The 19,700-nt window shown below is 35.1% G+C and overlaps 1 protein-coding gene across 2 annotated transcripts; it reads right to left on the bottom strand.

Moving 5' to 3' along the window:
- Positions 1-6,522: 6,522 nt before the first annotated feature.
- On the bottom strand, positions 6,523-18,951 carry LOC139690322 (kelch domain-containing protein 4). 2 transcript variants are annotated; one of them, XM_071587709.1, is made up of 9 exons: positions 18,722-18,951; positions 18,470-18,640; positions 18,160-18,395; positions 17,908-18,074; positions 17,677-17,826; positions 12,774-12,992; positions 10,668-10,804; positions 7,935-8,199; positions 6,523-6,719 (listed from the first exon to the last, which is right to left on the bottom strand). In XM_071587709.1, the coding sequence occupies exons 1-9, from the start codon at positions 18,833-18,835 to the stop codon at positions 6,553-6,555; spliced, it is 1,626 nt and encodes a 541-aa protein (XP_071443810.1). In that variant the 5' UTR covers positions 18,836-18,951; the 3' UTR covers positions 6,523-6,552. The 2 variants fall into 2 exon arrangements, with proteins under 2 accessions (XP_071443810.1, XP_071443811.1); XM_071587710.1 differs by lacking the exon at positions 6,523-6,719 and adding an exon at positions 7,041-7,195.
- Between the last annotated feature and the right edge of the window lie 749 nt (positions 18,952-19,700).

The raw sequence follows: 19,700 nt of genomic DNA, 5'->3' as shown, positions 1-19,700 counted from the left end.
TGATATTATTTCTAGCTGCAGTAGCAATAAGGGGAAGCAACCAATGGCAAAGGTCACGAACAAGTACCGTTAATTATGTTATTGCACAGTAGGGAGAAATTTAGGGAGCAGATAAGGCATCGAGGAACATCTAAGGGTCAGCTCAAGTCTACTCTTAATGGAAGGCAATAGGGTTTTAGCAGGGTGATAGAACATTTCTTTGGGAGGCTGTTATGAATGCATTTCTACATTCGTGCTCTAATTAAGTAGTTATCTCTTTCTTCCTTGCCCTCTGATGCCCTTCTACCTAACCTATTATCTTTAGAAAACATGCTCCTATATGTGAAAATGTTTGCAAACATGATTTGGAATGTTTAAAATAATTTTCTTAATACATGGATGCTCTAATCAAAGAAGAGTTATGTAGAGATGAGACCTGTCACTGTTTTTCTGCACTGGGAGGATTAAGGCCATGAGAGAAAACTCTTGGCAGAGGATTATATGCCCAGACCAGTTGATCGGTTAATGCACATGAGCTGCTCTTCAAACAGCATATGGATAAAGAACAGAACTAAATGAAAATGCCATCACAGGAAAGATTTCAACCTTAGCTAAAATTGTGGAAGCCTGGTGAACTTACTACAAACCAATCCGATTCCCTGGATTTGGACTTCCTTTCTTGTCTCCCCTGTTAAAGATGTGTGTCAACGTGTCTAGAGTGATAGGATTTGGTGTCACTGATTGCCTTGCACAGAAATATTTTGGTGCACCAACATTTTTGTATGGTCTGTCTCTGCCCTTAAAAGCAGATGGGTAAAGAGATATTTGTGACATATATCATGTAAATTATTGGATAAAATCTATGTAGGTACCCTGATGAATACAAGTATGTTGGGTTTTGCATACTAAATGAGCAATTCAGCCTCTTACACTGCAGAAAAAGAATACTATGCCGATGTCCTCCCTAAGCAGCAATAAAAATTCTAAAACAAATGTAGTGGACAGCACTTGGCACATGCTTCTCTGATCGGGGAAAAGAAATATACTGTAAAAATCCATGGTTATCAACCCAAAGGTTATTTTGATAGGCGAGGGTGAAGCTCGTTAAGGTAGAGTGAGGGTAGTTTCTTTCCTGTTACCCCTGTGGTTTCCCAGAAAGATCTAGTACCTACAAGACCACAAAGCTTGGATGGAGGTGATAGTACATGCCCAGGAATTGATCTGGACAGTAGCCCACTGTTATACCCACTGAACTACCGTGTTCCCAAAGTGTGCTATAGAATATTTTATGTTAATTATACATACCTATAATTTCATATGCATTTGGATAATTATTCTTTGTTTGACTACATTTTTATATGTTACTTATTAATATCTTATTAGTGGGCACTAAAAAAAATTACAAGGCTAGTTCAAAGAAAAATGTTTCACAATTCCCGTAATTTATTGATATTATTATTGGTAATCTACCAATCGAGGTATATTTTGGATGGAAATAAGCTACAAAATGGAACATATAATGATAATTCCCTTTCCTGTTCCACAAAACACAACCTGGCTTCTGCATTAAGCCCCTCTTCAATTAAGCATACTTCCTTCCTCCCTTCATTCTGTCCAACATACCAATCCTATTCCTGCCCCTTCCTCATTTGCCTAATATTCTTCCCTCTATGACAGTCTTCAATACCCAATTGCCAATCAAAATGCTGTGCATTCATCTTCCCTGCCTCAATTGGATTTTACCCAAAAATGCTCCTCCCTCCTCCACCATGCCTATTTATTCCTAGTTTGTTTTCCTTTCTGTCTACTTCACCTTTTCCATTCCTCTCCATGCCCACATTTTAAATCTCTCCAAGCTATGCCTATCATCTTGCTTTCATGACTGTGTATTTGTACCGTGCAAAACCATGCTCCATATCGAAGTCTTGATGAGCCTTTTCTTAACATTCTCAATCAACATCCCTGTCATCAATTCCCTCCTCCTTATGAAAGATTCTTTGCATAATGCTATACTTCATCTTATGTCCCTATTTCTTTGACCATTTTGATCCAGAACACTTCCAAGACTTGTAAACTGTTTCTTCTGCTCTAGTTTTTGGCATATTATTTTAATATTCAACTTAGCCTTAATCTGTCTCAAAAAGCACATAACCTTTGTCTTATTTACATTTATTTTCATTCCATGCTTATTGTACTGACTTTCCAATGCACTCAGTAGTGCTTGCAACCTCTTGCTTGACTGGAAAACTGAAGCTTGATCATCTGCAACCTAACTGATTTTATGGCTTCCCTTTTCTCCCTATTTTCTGTTCTTCCCATGCCTCTAACCATTTCCTTCACATATACACGTTGAAAAGCAATATGATAATGGACGCCCATCTTATTCCTCTTCCCAACACTGCCAATCCCTACTCTCCATCTACCACTCATACCAGAGAAGTATGAGGCAGGTGCAAGTTGGCTATTGCTCCAATCTACTCTCATCTTCTGCAATACATTCATTATTCTACCCAATTCACTCTATCAAATGCTTTACCCTTTAGAATTCTTCCTCCCAATGACTGCTTGGTGGCATGTAGACCTGAACGATGGTTCAAGTTCATTGGTTCAGCCTTTGCAGTACTCAAATGACTGCCCCACTGGGGTCAGACGTCTTTGCAGCTGCCTCACTTAGGAACAGACACTGCACGGACTAACTTTCATCTGGCTCTTAACCTTAGACCTGTCTAGCATAGGTGACTCTACAAGGAGCAATTATCATTGTTCCCACCGGCATGACTCTAGGGGTCATCGAAAGGCACAAGCTCTTCCACCATGTCAAGGTTGTAGTCCATAGGAGGGCCATTACAATAAGGCTATATTTTTCTCCCACTAATTTTATAAGCTATTCTATCTGTTCGTAAAATTGTTCTACTTTGTAATCTTTGCTCTTGGTAGGTACACTATTATAGTACTCTTACAAAAATTTACCGGGCAGGCTTTGAGTTTAATTGTAATTTATTTATTCTCCGATCCTTCCATGCTTTTATAGCTTCATCCAAACCCCCCCTCCCCCCGGGATCTGATTGGGGGTATTGAGACTGGAATTTTTTGTACTGGACATGGCCATAATGGAACTTGGGATCTTTCATGTAATGATTTCTCTGTCTTCTACATTCTCATGCCATTGACTGTTAGCTTGGGCTCCTTTGCCTTCAGGGAAGATTTCTCTTCCCCGGGACCAGAGAGTGCCCCTACTCCATACCCAAGAGATGCAATTGATTGAAGTATCATCTTGTGTCTTGTACATAATTAATGAAGAATCATCTTCATCAATTATTTGCAAAAAGGGCAAACAATAAATAGATAGTGTTATGCATAGAAATGTAGGTGTTGATAAGGATGGAAAAGATGAAGTGGACACATGAAAACAAACAAGGAAGTGCTAGGCATGGCGAGGGAGGAGAAAGGGTTTTAGCAAAAATTGACAAGCTAATTTTCATTCCAAATCAGTAAGGAAGATATTCTTATGGAATGTATCCCAAGAGATGAGAGCATGAGTGTTAGAAAGTGATTGTTGTTCAATAAAGAGTGATCATAAATATTTTATTTTCATAATTTATGTTGCAAAACCCTCCCCATGGACTATAACCTTGACCTAGTGGAAGGGCTTGTTAGCTCTGATGACCCTGAGAGCTGTGCTTGTGTGAGCAATGATATTTGTCCTTGTAAGGTCACCCAAGCCAGGTAGGTTGAAGGAAAGGACCCAGATGAAAGGTAGTCTGCGCAGCATCTATTTCTCAGTGAGGATACTGTTAAGGCATCTGACCCTAATGGGGTGGCCATTGATTGATGGTGTCACATTAAAAACAATATTGAGGAAGGCAACAAGAAACCACGCCTATTATTTATCCCAAGAATTTTATGATTGACACCATAGTGAAAATGAGTCCTGGCAACTACTGGACTCATCCCAAACAGCCTTGCGTCCTGCCTGGCAGGGAGGGAGGCAAGGCTTCCACAGTCCTCATCTCATGAAACTCCAACAAAGCAAAAGTGACAGCAGCAGCAAGGAAGAGGACTGAATTAGCTATAATAAGGAGGATGATGTTAAGGGCAGAAAAATTAGAAACTATAAAGCAAGGGATCAAGAGAGGAAGTATAATGTTTTATTTGCTGTGCAAGGAGAGATGGAAGCATAGTGGGATAACTGGAGTAATACAGGGAAGGGAAGAGAGCCAGCAAGGGAGGCTACGTAGATTGTAGGCTTTTGAAACATGGGCGTAGAGAAGGATGGGAAAGGTGGAATTAGACAGAAAGGAAAACAAACAAATGTTAGTTGTGGTGGGGGAGGATTGTTGGGAGAAATCCAAAGGAGGTATGAAGGATGGATGAAGTGCAATTTGATGGGCAATGTGATGTTGGGAAAGAAAGGAGGAAAGATGTAGGCAGAATTGAAAAGGGGCTTATTGTAATGCTGGATGACAGGTAGCTGGTAATGTGTGTCAATCCAAAACCTACCTCAACCAGTAGATTACCGACAATAGTAATAATGTAGCAAAAATTTAAATTTATGCTGTAATCTGAATTATATATAATTTTCAATTGATTTACTTCCAGTAATGCATCTGTGGCAGCCATTGTTTGTTGCAATTCAGTTTCCCTATGCCTACTTCTGGTAATGAGATATGCTTTCCATACAGCTGTTTTTTCTCATTGGGGATCAATAAGAAGACTAGTAGGGCTTGGTCTGGACATTACGGAAGAAAGGAATGAGGAACACACTCCACATTGATTTCCATGGGATAATCACGATTTTGAGGTGGGTTTTATGGAACCCAACATGAGCAAACACCTGTTACATGCATTTCTCTTGCTATACTGGCGTCACCCAATGAAAATTTCAATTATTATGATAGATAATTTTATTTGGTTGTTCCCTCACAATTGTAGTAGCAGTGTCAATGGTTACAATTGTAAGAATGGTGTCTGTAACTTTGGGTCCACCTTTGAAATTCATTTTTCCCACTCTTTGAACATATTTAACCATCTTCTAATTGAGCTATAGGGAAGGACAACCTCTCCTGTACCATTAAATAGGTCTCAGTTGATGATTTGTTTGGGTAAAAGTAGAATTTTAATGTAGCATTGCATATTAGCTCCATCATTGCCATAGGCGAATTGAACATTTTTCAACTTGCAAAAGCCAAAAATATCATCCTCTCCATTTTAGGTGGTCCAAAATACCTTTCAGCTGCCCTGTTTCCATGTTCTGAAGCACAATTTATGATTAAAAGTTGAAATTCAATACTATTAGACAATCTTCTCTCTTTAGATCCCAAAAGGTTATTCTAATTTAACATTTATCCAACTCTTAGTTTCTGTGTGTAAAAGCAGATATGCACACCAAAAAGACACATGTATTATGCACTGAGTGACACTGTCATATTACTTAGGGTTGAGTGCCTGTAGACCCTGAGATTACTACAAGAAAGACAATTCTTAGGCACAGGGGTGACATCCCAATTAGTTCAATGTACATTGGCAGCAGTGCCACACTAAGAGGTGTAACTAAACTCACTACACTGTATTCATCTGCCATTCATTTAGGAATTTTTCAGGAAGTATCTTCACGGAAATGTTAAAACTCGATTTCTTACTGCTAGCTAAAAACAATAGTCAGTGATATTTGAAACAAATGCAGCCATTTTCTATGCCTGATACAGGTAAAAACTAATTTGTAGTAGGTATTTTCCACGGAAATTTGTCTTGTCTTAGAGGTCAAAGCTATACCAACACAACCTCACCCCGGAAGATGCAGACTGATTTTAAAGCATGTTGGTGTAAAAAAAGTGCATCTCATGGGCTGGACAATAAGGCGTATTGATTGATGTGTGCTATAATGATGTTGCACGCCAATACTTGGATAAATAAAAATTATTATTAAATGCAGTAACTAATTGCATGTAGCAACAAAAGTGGAGAGTTGGGACACACGTACATATATCTAATTTTGACCAGTGTAAAATGTCCATTATTAGTACTAAAACACTTCTCTTTTTGAAAACAATTATTTCACCATAATAAAGAAATACTTTTGATTAATAGTTAATATTTTATGGTAGGAAAAGCAATATTAAAGTCACATGTTTATTTCCAGAAAGCAATATCTCAAGATCACTCAGATGTACCAGCAAAAGTAATTCCAACAGTTGTATTGCAACTAATTAATCTCTGAAGGATAAAATGTAAAGCAACTCTGCTCTCTCTGTGATGAATATTGGTGAACAGACAATGGCTTCCACAATCATGAGTTATAAAATCATGATTACCAAAATAAAAAAACAACTGCCTGATGATATAGCATTCAAGATCTCAGAGCAGTGACAACCACTTCACTTATATAATCACTTAGTATTTGAAGATTCAACACTTAATCCTCAAGGGTACAAGGTAGATGTGCATTATGTACTCATCTGATTAAATTTTATTAATATGCCACTGTCAGATGTACTGCATACAAAGAATAAAGTACTAAAGGGTGACATAGATAAAATACTTTATTTAAATAATTTTTATTTCTAATTACAATCACTAATTCAGATCCATAACTTCCTCTTCAGAACTTTCTGAATCACTCTCATCTTCGGAATCTGCATTGTCATCGACTTCATCCTCTGATTCACTGCTGGACCCAAACCACTGAATAGAGCTTAAATCATTCGGGATAATGGTCTTCCATTCATCCAGTTTATGTATGTCTTGGAAAAGAAATAGAATTTTATAATTGCTGTTAATTTTCATGGCATGGTGCTTATACTCATAATATTATTTGCAGGTCTCTTTCAAACATTTTCTTCTGAAATAGATACCTTTCTCTTAAAAAATTACACATGAACTAGCACCTCATAAGAATTAATGACTTGTGATTCAGTAGAAGTATATTTGGTTCCAATGTAAAATTGGTTTCAAACTAAATTAAATAAATAATACAATGCACATCAGGAACACTTACAGCATAAAGCATAATGTACTGTAAAAGTAAATGAACCAAAGACAACATTGAAAATTCATGAGGACGTATGAGCCTCTTCATGTTACTGGCAACATTCTTCTCTCTGAATTTGTATATTAGATACATAGTGAATCCTTTTGCTTAATATTCTTCTTTGACATGAAAATGAACTTTCAAATATGGCCATATGCACTGTACACTGCCACTTGTTGCTACAAGTGCCTAAAAATAACATGTCAAGACCAAAGAACTTAATAACTTATAAAACCTGAAAAATGCTCATAAAAGAAATAATAATAAATAATAACAAATGATAAAAATAGTTTTTTACTTATGAGACAAGAGAATCTATAAAATATATTATTTGGTGCCAAAATCTTGCACATGTTATGGAAAAGAGTCATATTTTTATAGGTGCCAAATGAGATACCTCATATTTTTGTAGATACACTAATTCAAATGATAAAATTATACATAGGCTCCCCATAACACATGATGCAAAGAAAATATAGGCACTACTATCAACGGTATAAAATTAACATGGGTAAGTTGATATAAATCAAGGACTTCATGTATTTTGGGAATCATTCAAAAAGGTCAACTTTGACACAGGTTATGATTTTTTATTGCAATTTAATACCCAATAACCTTATTTGAACAGTATACATTAAGCCAGTAAGTAGAAAGTCTGGTTAACTGCTTAGGAGTTCAAGTTTCAAACCCATTTGATAACTAAGAACTTTTCAAGTTCTACAATGAGGTTTTCTCGACACCATAACAATCTGGAGAACTGTGGGTTATACAGGGTAAGAAACTGATACCCCTACCTTTTACGAGCAAATTTCCCATGCCAAAGGACTATAGCATATACCTTCAATTGTCAAACCAACCTTTGGGTTGATTGATGTAGTGGCAACCTTTTTAATAATTATAGCAATACCTTCAAAATGATAATACTTACCTAAAGCATAAAAATCACTAAGAGTCAACTGTTTATCACCATCTTCCACTAGTCCTCCATACAGGTATAGCAGTCCATGCTTAATAATCATCCCACAACTCATTCTTGGTGAAGGCATGAAGACACTTTTCTGCTCCACACCAGATGCCCCTTCATGGAAAGTACTCGAAGATGTTGTCCCTCCAATAGTCATTTTAAAAATACCATCATCTGATACAGTCATTGGAGCAGGTATGCAAGTGGCATCAGGGGTGGCAACTTCTGTCTGAAATTCAGTGTACTTAATTTTTAAATCAATCACTAAAAATGTTAGTTTAATTAATCCTAATGTCCATTTGTATTTGTAAATTGTCCATTTATATTTTGAGAAGCCAGTTTAATTATGCAAAGCTCATTTTAACATTCAATTAATTTAAATGGCACTATGCAACATAACTGAATAATAACTCTTCTAGGGAGTTTTCAGAAAATAAATTTTTTTTATGAATACAGTGCAATGGAAATTTGAATTTTGATTTTTATCATTATTTTACCTTATATTTTGCATGCATCATGTATAATTCTTTGATTGGTCTACCATTACTCCATAATTTTATCTCTTTTAGAAGCAGTGAATAGGATATTCAGATTAGTTACAAGAACCTAAGGACAAAATTCCTGGCCAAAATTTTGAATATTTCCAAATTGTTCCTTCCACAGTTTATAGGTAAGAGAGAGCATGAAAGTGGAAACTAGAAAGTTTAATTGAGTAAGTAGTCATTAGGAACTGTCCAAAACCTGCCTTTAAATAGGTAGAATACTTTGAAGCTATAATATAGGAAAGCTCCTGAAACCATAATTACAACATTGCCATTCATATGATTTGAAAACACTAACTTCAGCTCTGTAATCAGTCAAGGATAATCAAATATTTTACGCAACACCAAGAATTCTTCTAGGGTAAATATATGGCCTAAGCCCCCTCACTTCACCATGGATCCCCCATCCACCTCTTAATTTTTAGCAGATTTTAGGCTTAGAGGTAGTTCGAAACCCAACATTAGCCTCTTGAGCATAAATAGGAGTTTGGTTGAGTGTTGACTGAATAAGAATTATGGAAGGTAACATTGGGAAAATATAGAATATGCAATGTGGTTTTGTGTAGCAGGGGTTTTGGATCATCTATTTGCATTCAGTAAGCTCTTGAGAAATGCATTGAAGATTGAAATAAAGAAGGCTGCTTGTGTGCATTTATTGATTTGGAGAAGGCATTTGATTGGGTAAATACAGGAAAGTTCCGGAAAGTTCTGAGAGCATATGAAGTGAATGAACAGTTTTGGAATGGTAAAGAAGCACTGTATGAAAATAGCATGGCAAGTGCATAAGTGAATGGTACCTAGAGTGATTGATCTGAAACAAAGTATGAGGTGAAACAAGGATGCATGATATCACAGTGGTTGCTCAATGAATGTTTGTGTGTGAGAGATGGCTGCATGGATGGCTACTGCAAGTGTTGGAGATGTAATAACTCTCTAATACATAAGCAATGCAATATTGCTGACTGAGAGCCCATAAGATTTACGGAGGGCCCTTAATGAGGCAAAAGTGAAAGTGAGGACAAACTTATACAAAATGAAATTAGTTTTATCTGATTAGGACGATGAGATAAACAATTTTATAATGAGAGTAAATGGCAGAATAAGTGGATTATATACCATAAGCATTATTGATACTGACAATCCAATAATCCAAAAAAATACAATGAAAAGGCAGCATATAAGTGTACATACATAGTCCTATCCGTATCAGTGCATGCAAATGAAACTTGGGTATGCCCAGATAAGTGTTTCGTAAATGCAATGGGTATGGAGTACTCATTGAACATTTGTGTTAACACTTGGAGATGGGGCGAAGAATGAGGAGGTTATGAAATTGCGTGTATTTCATGTATTGGAATTGGACAAGCATACAAGAAGTTTGCTCTACCAGTTGATAATGAATGGGTCAAATCACCAAATAGATATATGAGAGAAGAGTAAATCGTGTGAGAAGTAGGGTTACGCATATTGAGAAACTTGTGGATGAATGAATGTAAAAGGAGCAAAAGAAGTATTCAAGGTTAGACCAGTATAGAAGAAATCAGTAAAAGGTAGTAAGTTTCCTTAAATGACATAAAATAAGGTTTATTTTGATTTGAATGCCCCAAACAGGAATGTCATGAAGGATATGTATGCATACAGAGAAGGCAAAATGAAAATGCACAAATGGTGAATTTTTTAAAGCAGAAACTTCTATAAATCTTTTCAGTGAATTTGGTGAGCTAGTGCAGTCAACAGTGACTAGCATCACAGTTTATTTAGTGTAATGTTGTATGAAGTCATAAAGAAGGGCACATTTTTGAAAGATTATATTAACATATAAATGGAGGCTTTGTACTACTAAACAGAAAAAAGTCCACCAAAAGAAACGCTCTATCTCCGTCATAATGACAGTCAGGTGAATATTCATACTAAAATGGAGTTAGGCCACAATAACATTGTTGCAGTTAATGCATGATCTACAAGAGGAAACCTATTTTAGCATGGAAAGTAAATTCTATAGTCCTCCTCAGATAGAAAAGAAAGATGAACAATTGGACCGCTATTGTTACCATAGCCTTGATATAACCACAATAAAGATGAAGCATCATGCAATCTATGAATGGTAAAAATGAATAATTCATAAAAGTAATAAAATGAAAAAAAAAACACTTACATCCATAGTATCATCACCTTCACCTAATGTTGCCTCTGCACTCTTTTCACTTTCATCAACTTCCAACTCTTCCATATTTTCTTCCTTCTGCTGTCTTCTTTTTGGCTTACTTTCATTACGTTTTCCAGAGAGGGTTACTGTCGAATGATAAAGACTGGTTACATATAGTTAGTTTATCCTATTTATCTGATACATGATTTTCAAACAAAACTTTGCGTTAACATTATGCCATGCATTCATATTTAGCTATGTTAAAAAGAATTTTTTTTCTAGTAACAATTGTATTTTTGAAATACACACTTAACCGAGACGATATCACACTGCAAGCACAACTAGGAAATACAATACATACAAATTCAGGCCATAAGTGAGATACACAAAGTCAAATAGGTTTTTGAAGAGTTCAAGTGAAAAAAATTAAAGTTAATTCAAAATTAAAAGAGGTAATTAAATATGGGGCCTTGGTTACCAAGTTATCTACTAACATAACTTAGCAAAACGTTTTCTGGCATAAGCTGAGGGTATAAGTTAACTTACAATCATTGAAACTATTTGTCGAAAAATATTTTTTTCATGAGCTTTCTTTAAGTTTCAACAACTTTTGGAAATTTAACTTAAAGACCTTTTTGATACATAAAAATTGTAATCATAATTTAGTTTTTTACTCCCTTAAAAGCTTTATTTTTTCATTTTAAGTAGCTTTTAATAAAAGGCAAAGTGAATGACCACAATCAAAAAATGTCAACCTAATCATTTTCAGCTCGATTTATGCTATCATATTTCTAAGGATAAAAATTCATGTCGAAGTAATACCACGAGTGAAATATTGAAGTACTTTACTAAAAGCTAGTGTTCCAGTGTTCACATGATTTCAGTCCTTCACACTGAATCTGTACTCATGCCAAATGCACACTGATGTTAAACAGGGCACATAAACATAAAAAAAATCACAAAACCATATTAGCCCCCAATATATAAGGTCTGAAAGAAGATTAAGCCAATGTAGAGAAACCAGGAATTAGCACAGGATATTAACATCAATCTATTTTGGGCTATTGAGAACTGGGTGATTTTGGCTAAGATGGTGATTAGTCGTTTCACTTAATTCACTGTTCACACACTACCTTTTCACTCTTCTGGCTATCTTTTGACAATTTAATATATGATCATGTGAAGAGGGGTTAAAACAAATTTTATAAAAAAATAGCAACCAAAAATAAAATAGAAGGGATTATGTTTCTACTAAAAGCCATCACGATTGGAAATTTATGGTTTCTTAATTCACTTTCAGGGAAGAATATGACACCTCCCATCTAATTTTATATTTGTTCCCAAGAAGGCAGTAACACTATTTATATGCAAATAATTTTGGATAGTTCAACAATGATTTAGAGCTGCTTTTTATTTAGTCCATTTTTTAATCATTCTTGCTGCCAATGAGTGTTTTTAATGACTCGTGGAACATTTGATTTTAACTTCCAGTAACATTTTAATGTGACTTGAGTTAAAATATGTTATTTCCTGAAAATTAAGGTTGAAACTAATAGATACTAAAGAATCAACATGTCATAATTTTATTATCACTTGTGTGTGTCGCTCAGATGAATACAATACTAACTATTTTGAAATAAAAACAATGACTTTTTTACAGGGGAAATTATTGTCAATTAGAGAAATATTGTTTGTAGGCATATGCATGCAAGAAAATATATATTTTATCTTCTTCAAACTATTCCTGGTCGTTGACATTAAATGATTAAACTCTTACAAAGACACGGTAACTTAGCACTTGTGATGCCAATTTATTTGCAGCGGATAATACCATGATGTCCAAAGCACAATTTATGCATGAAAAATTCAGTAATTTCAGAAAGAAAAAGTAAAACTTGAACTAAGATCCACCAATATTGAGAAAAACAGGTTTGATATTGTTAGTCATTTTTATTTTTAAGTTTCTCTTTTAATATTACGAACTGTATGTAACTGAAGTTAGAGAATATCATATTTTTTAAAATGGAAATCAGAGATTTTGAAAAGTCAACTAAGTTTACATATTTACACATTTTATAAAAACCTTGACACTTAGATATTTATATCAGAACTTACCAGTTCTCCAGGTAATTTTTTCCAAATCAAGTACATATAAATCATTAAAAAATGTCCCACATAAGTCTTCCTCTCCTTCTTCAACATCAAATACACCTCCAAATAAATAGGCCATGTTGTTTGGTGCCACTGCTATTGATGAGCTACACCTTGGTGGTAGGCGTATTCCACTTGGCTTTATCGATATCCATTTCCATTTTGTTCCAGTGGAATCACCTTCTGTGTAAGAATAAAATCAGGTAAATTCTACCATTCACTTAAATCATCTTACTTGTCAATGAATACAGCATTTTTATCCTAATTTAAATGAAAACATGCTTCATAAAAAGATACACGTGACATTCCATACAAGTCTATGGATTTATATGAAATCAACTGTAAACTTAGCCGAAAGTATACTAATGACTTCGTTTCTCCACATAAATCAATTACCGTCAACCTTGGTTTTCTTGCAGTGCAAGATTATTAGGCCACTAAAATGTAGTCATGTCTAATAAATTGGGATAATATCACTAACTGATCTTCATTTTTATAATATGAAACTATTTTCCAAGGTAAAGCTGATTATGATTAAAAATAGCCCAGCAAAAGTTTTTCATCATGTTTCCATAACTAAGAATCCATCTTTGGAAATTAATACTATTTACAAGAATATATAATAATAATGAGCGGGAAAATTAGGACATCAGGCATATATATGTATGAGCCAACTATAAAGAAAATAGAACAGAGGTAACTCTCACTCGTGGTTTCGGAGGGTAAATAATTTCTTTTCATTTGATTGTTAAGCACTACAAATAATTCTAATTTCTCCAATTCACTCACAAAATTCACTGAATGCTGATAAGCACATGAAAACTGATGACATTTGAGGGATACCATATCACTAGAATTCACAGAATTGTTGTCATTGATTACTTTACTTTGGTCTGGACCCCCTCCGATGAAACAAACATGGCCCAGCAAGTATTTGGTTATGGAATGAATCTCTGAAGATACCAGAGAACAATGAAGATGAGAAGACAATGCTCTCGAATACCACCATTCTGTTTTGCCCTCATTAGCGGGAACCAAACTAAAATATGAAATGATATCAGTAACAACAAAACTTGGTATACATTGATGGTTGTCCACAAAGTAATACCTGTTGGCTGCCAGATGGCAACAGAGTCAAGAAATGAACTTTTACTAAGAGGCACTAAATGTACATGGCAATGGAAATTGGCTACAATGGCCTTGGAGGTACATTTTTATCTGCTTTCTGAATGCCAAAAATGTTTGTTCAAGGGAAAGTCACCAGTGACTTATAGCTGTTCATGGTTGGTGATGAATCATCAGCCAGTCACTGTTTGAGAGTTGAATGCTGGTGTGAGAAAACAATGATCACCACTTATCCTTCTTCATGGAAGACCTCAATGCAAGTGTCAGACATAATTGTCTCATCTATCTTGATGAACTTCATGAACAATCGCCAGAATTTCACGCCTCCTGTAAATTGGTATGAGACACCTTGATTGCGAGAAACTTTGTGTGAAAGGGTGCTGACATTGGTCACAGATATTCACCAAAGAGACTAAATAAGCTCTGAAATACATTTTTTGAGTCATTATGCATAGGAATATGATGAATTTCTGAACCATGTGCTGACGGGAGATGAAACATGAGTTGAGGAGCAGGAAATATTACACAATGAGGGTGAATGCCAGTTTTTTGAGGGCATTATCCATGACCCAATAGAAAAAGCATTTAACAAAAAAGGTCATGGCTACTTTGCTCTGAAACCAAGAAGACCATTCATTGGCTGCTTTCATGCATCAAGGCATAACAATTAATGCAGACAAACTGAGGAATACTACACAAGAAACATCGAAAACAAGGTCTGAGGCATATAGTCTATGAGTGTGGTGTTTCTCTATGATAATGCTTCCCCTTGTAAGACTTGACAGACGAAATCATGCTCTGATACTTAAAATGGGAGTTTCTAGGCCATTTAGCCTACAGCATAGACCTAACCCATGACTACCACTTGTTCACGAAACTGAAGGGATTTTTGGAGCACAGATATGTAAGTAAAAGCAAAAGAAAACAGCATAAATCAGTGAACTAAGACCTAGGTGATGATAATACGAAAAAACTGGTTACAAGTAATGCTAAAACAAGTTACAAATGAAAAATTGGAGAAATTAAATATATGTGCATATTGCTTGAGATGCCTGAACAACTGGTATTGCTTTTGGATAACCCTTGCATCTATGATTGCTCCGCAACAGCCCATTATCTTAAATGGAATGAAAACTTTTGAATTAAATTTTGTACATAACCTGATTTGGTTGTCTCCAATGCATGCCATCCAAAATTAAATGCCTATTTCGCTCATCTTGCTTCTGCCCTTATAAATATTCTTCTTTCTATAAGAGCCTTTAACATCTCACTTACTCTCAATATTTGTTTTACTTACTTTTCTACCTTTTAAATTTTTTCTGCACTTACCTTGTAATACTTTTTCACCCCTTTGAATTTATCCCATCTACCTCCTTTCTCCTACATCCAATCTAATATGCCATGAATTGTATTTTCCCTGCCCAGTTCATTTAATTCTCTCTATCCTCTAACAAACACATCTCACAAGTCTTCTTTGGTTGACCATCTTCCTTAGGCAAAGATAATATTAGGGATTTTTGCAATACTATGCCTCTTGAAAATACATAATTCTCCTAATCCACTTACAATGGATCCACTATTAATTTTCCTTCAACATAAATTCTAGTTCGTGTGTCCCACCTGTTTTAAAGTATGTTCTCCAAATTAACCTTATCATTTTTTGAGAATTTGATTACATTAATTCACTCATTTATTTCCATCCCACATCTCTCAAACTGCCTATGCAGTGCGTCCAATAATGTCTACTACGACTGACTAGTTATCTAAGATACAATTGATTATCTACAAATCTACTAAGCACCCTCTTTCCTAACAAAGGAACTCCCATCCCTCTCTCATAATTTCCTCAGTGCATAAGTAAAAAAGTGGAGGTGTGAACTGACAAACTTATTTTACAGCCCTACAAGAACACTAACCATATAGATTCTTTGGTTATGCTCAGGTCTTGAATAAAACTACTGTTCCTCTGGTCACCACTTTTCCTTCAACTTTGATGATCTTTGTTTACTACTCTCCATCAAAAAACTTGATATCCAAAAGACCAAGAATAATATCCTGCTTGTTCCTACACTGATTTTCATTAATATTCTCAAAATGGCTATATTTCATTAGTTTCTCTGCTGTTTATTTATCTAACTTGATCTTCCTGTATATTGTTAAGCCAAAATTCATGGTACTGCATGCATATTAAACCTAAGATCATAGAGGTCTAAGATTTATTCTTTCTTGGTTGACATCTTACTCTGTACAGAAGGGAATAATATTCATTTAATGCTTCCGCATCAACTCATTATTCATAATTACTATGACACAGTAAAAAAACTTCCATGTTTTTGCACACCCTAGGCTAATAATGTAGGAATATTGCCTATACCTGCTTGCTGATCGTTCTTTGATCGCACAGCTTTTTCTACCTATCAATTTAGCACTGCAGGACTCATTCTACCTTCATCTACACTGAATACCCTCTACACAAGAGAAACCAGCCCAATATCTTTTCCATTGATTTCTTCTCATATCCATTACAGATGGCATATTTATTTTACTTTCTGATTCCATTAGCTTATTATTAAATAAATCCATTTTTTCTGCCTCAGTTATCTTTCCATACCATGGCATTAAATTTACCAAAATTTTTATCTCTCTTTATGAGTTTCTACCGTCATTTTTAAATTTACTTCTCTGCACCAAGTCTTATTCTAACTATAATGATTTTCTAACATATCCTTTTCTCTCTCAACTTAAACCATTATTCATAATCCACAGCATCCTTACTTTTTAAGCATTTATAATTGCTGTTGTTTTCTTTGAAGCTCTACAAGGATCTTTTTTAGTGCCTTCTCATCCTCTTTCTGCACCTACCATTCCTAAACCCTCACTTTGACTTTTAGTATTGTTTTTTCAGCATAATTTAACTTAAGTTTGAATTTTCTTTCAATTTAAGTTATATTTCAGAGCTTTTAATTCGCAATCTTAATCAGCTTTCACTCAAGATAATCATCTACATTGACACTATATCTGGGCAGAATGCAATCTATAGTTCTCTCCCCTATTTCACCCCCATCTTTTTCTTTGCCTACCACTGCTTCAATATTCCCAGTTCCCCTAAGGTTGACATATACACTGCCCATGTCCTGTCTGTGACTAATTCCAAGCACGTACACCTTCATTACAAGTGACAGCATTGAATCTGCTTTTATCTTTATCGATACTACTATGTATTTAAAAACTGAGGTGAATGTAATGCAATTTTTAAAGATTGAGATATTCCCTAAATACATTGACTCACATTTACAATGAAAAAATATGCAGCTCCAAAGTATAAGAATAATCATTGATGAATATTACTCATCTGGTAATCCTAAAATATGCATACTTATTCTGTACTTCTGATTAGTTAATTTTAGTTACATTTATAATTTATTTATTAATTTAACCAATTAATTGTCTTCATATTTCCATTACAATGATGATTAGTCGAGGTACAGTGGCATAAAATGCTAAAAGAAAGACAATTTCTGCCCAAAAAGGTTGAACAAGGAATTAAGCTATTCTATTGTATTTAAGTTAAATGCATTTGTAATACGTTTACTGTGGGTCCACACCTAAATGTATATTTCTATATCACCGAGTCGGTAGTATGAATAGGGCAGTTGGCATAGTAGCTTAAGCATACAAAAAATGGAACTTCGAAGCTCAATAATGTTCGACTGAATAGTTAAAAAATATCTTTTCCACATACTGTCTGGCGAAAGAAGAAACGAATCCATATGTACTGTGCCTTTGTCAACATCTTTCTTTATTTTCTCTTTGCTGTATCCTCCAAATATGAGTATTTTCCCATCTTTAAGTGCAACCATTTGGCAGCCAGATCTAGGGCTTGGCGGCGTTCCTGGAATCGTTATTATATTATTAGATACGTTTATATCAACATGTAAAAAAAAAAATGTAAAATTAAAGGCCATGAGCATACCACTAGGCTCCAACTTTCTCCACTTGTAATCTTCTAAATTGAATGCATAGACGTCGTTGAAATATTTATAATCACTAAGATTATCATGAAAACCTCCAAACACTACTACCTGTCTTTTGGAGTAAACCATTCTGTGACCACTTCTAGCCGACGGTCCTCCAGAAGCACTAAAATGAAAGATATTGACTCCTCAAAATACGGTTTTATAGAGCGCCCAAAGTAAAATATCTCCAAGTATATTCAGCATTGTACTTGATTTTTTCCCATTTTTTGTCCGCCAATCGAAAAACCCATAAGTCTCTGTAATGATAAAACTGCGATTGCGAAGGGGTTTGGAATTCTCCCCCAAAAACCCACAACTGTCCCTTTTCCAGGGGCAAAGCCAACATTTGATGACCACATCGTGGAGGAGGGCTTCCTGGAGCCTTACACAAGGTCCATTCGTTTGACGAGATGTTGTAAAATAAAAGATCACCATACACAGTGGTCTGAAATGATACACACATAAGTAATAATGGAATTAAAGAAGATTGACACCAGGATTAAAAAGAGCCGTTCTCACATTTTTTCCATCGAAGTATTCTCCACCGTAGAAAATTAGCTCATCTTTCTCTGGATGAGCAGCTAAAGCAAAATTAGCTCTTCTTGAAGGTGGAGGTATAGCAACTTGTACTACTTTCTGACGCTTCTTTTCTTCTTGCTCGATTTGCGCGACAATATTTTCTACATCATCCTATGAATTTAAATAAGTTTCGAGTACAGGAACAAATATAAAATGTAAACCATCAAAACTAGTGAGTTCATCATAGTTAACCTCTCCAATTTCTGCCAACTCCTTCTTCTTTTTCGATGACATCTTTTTCTCAGTTTTTGCAGCGGTCTTTTCTGCACCCTTTCCTTTTTTCTTGTCTTTATTTTTCTTCCCCATAATTTAGTAGCTCTCTTTAGAGTATCAAATCACAGTAATTATTTGCTTACTTTTACCACACGTGCTCTCACAAGCAATTCAAGCGTTTACAGCTACCACATTTCAAAATACGATGCGTCAACTTAGTGCTGCTATCCAATGGGGAATCAGAGAACTAGGAGAACATTGCATCTTTTCAAATAATTTAATATTACCATTTCTATATCGCATAGCATGATGCATATTTGGGAAAGGAGAGGTGGGTAACATTTATTTAAAAACATGGCTGCAGGGTGATAGCTGACAATAGTCATATCTTGATTTTATTAATGCAGAGCAGAGCTCCAAAAAATGTACGCCAATCGGTGTGCATTTTTTTCGGGAATTCTAATAGTGGACATTTGAAATTAATCTGAGTTCTACCAGAATAATTGCAGGCGAAATACGCATTGATTCTTAGGGGAAGTTAATGTGTCTGCAATTAATCTGTTTTCGAATTCTATTTAAGCTACATCGAAGGAACAATTATATGTAATTCAGGCTTGTATTCTTTGTTTGTTATATTTGTGTTAGTTTAGGATTATGAAAAGTTTTTCATTGTCCGCCTATATTGAGTTGGAAGAGCAATGCAAGTGAATGCTTACCGACGTTAGTACATTAACATATCTGGATTAGGAGGCTCTTTAGCCAGAGCTCCTGCTAATTACTATTTCAGCAACCTCGAAGTAACAAAGGTATTTAATGACTACAGTTACATTACTACTGAAATTCTGAATACTTAAAGTTTTATCATGTTGTGAAATTTACATGCTGATGATGTTTAATCAAAATATCAAATGAATTAGTGAGACCACTTAATTTTATGAAACTATTGAAGTTTTGTGTT

Source organism: Hetaerina americana, unplaced genomic scaffold (genome assembly GCF_022747635.1).
Source record: "Hetaerina americana unplaced genomic scaffold, ioHetAmer1.1.p SCAF_3, whole genome shotgun sequence".
In the NCBI taxonomy this organism is placed as follows: domain Eukaryota; kingdom Metazoa; phylum Arthropoda; class Insecta; order Odonata; family Calopterygidae; genus Hetaerina; species Hetaerina americana.
This window is presented reverse-complemented; position numbering and strand designations above follow the sequence as displayed.

Coding starts and splice junctions, on each gene's coding strand:
- LOC139690322 (XM_071587709.1), bottom strand. CDS start 18,835: ATGGGGAAGAAAAATAAAGACAAGAAAAAAGGAAAGGGTGCAGAAAAG. Junction 18,396..18,469: donor AATACTTCGATGGAAAAAAT/GTGAGAACGGCT, acceptor GTATCATTTCAG/ACCACTGTGTATGGTGATCT. Junction 8,200..10,667: donor AAGGTGATGATACTATGGAT/GTAAGTGTTTTT, acceptor ACTGAATTTCAG/ACAGAAGTTGCCACCCCTGA.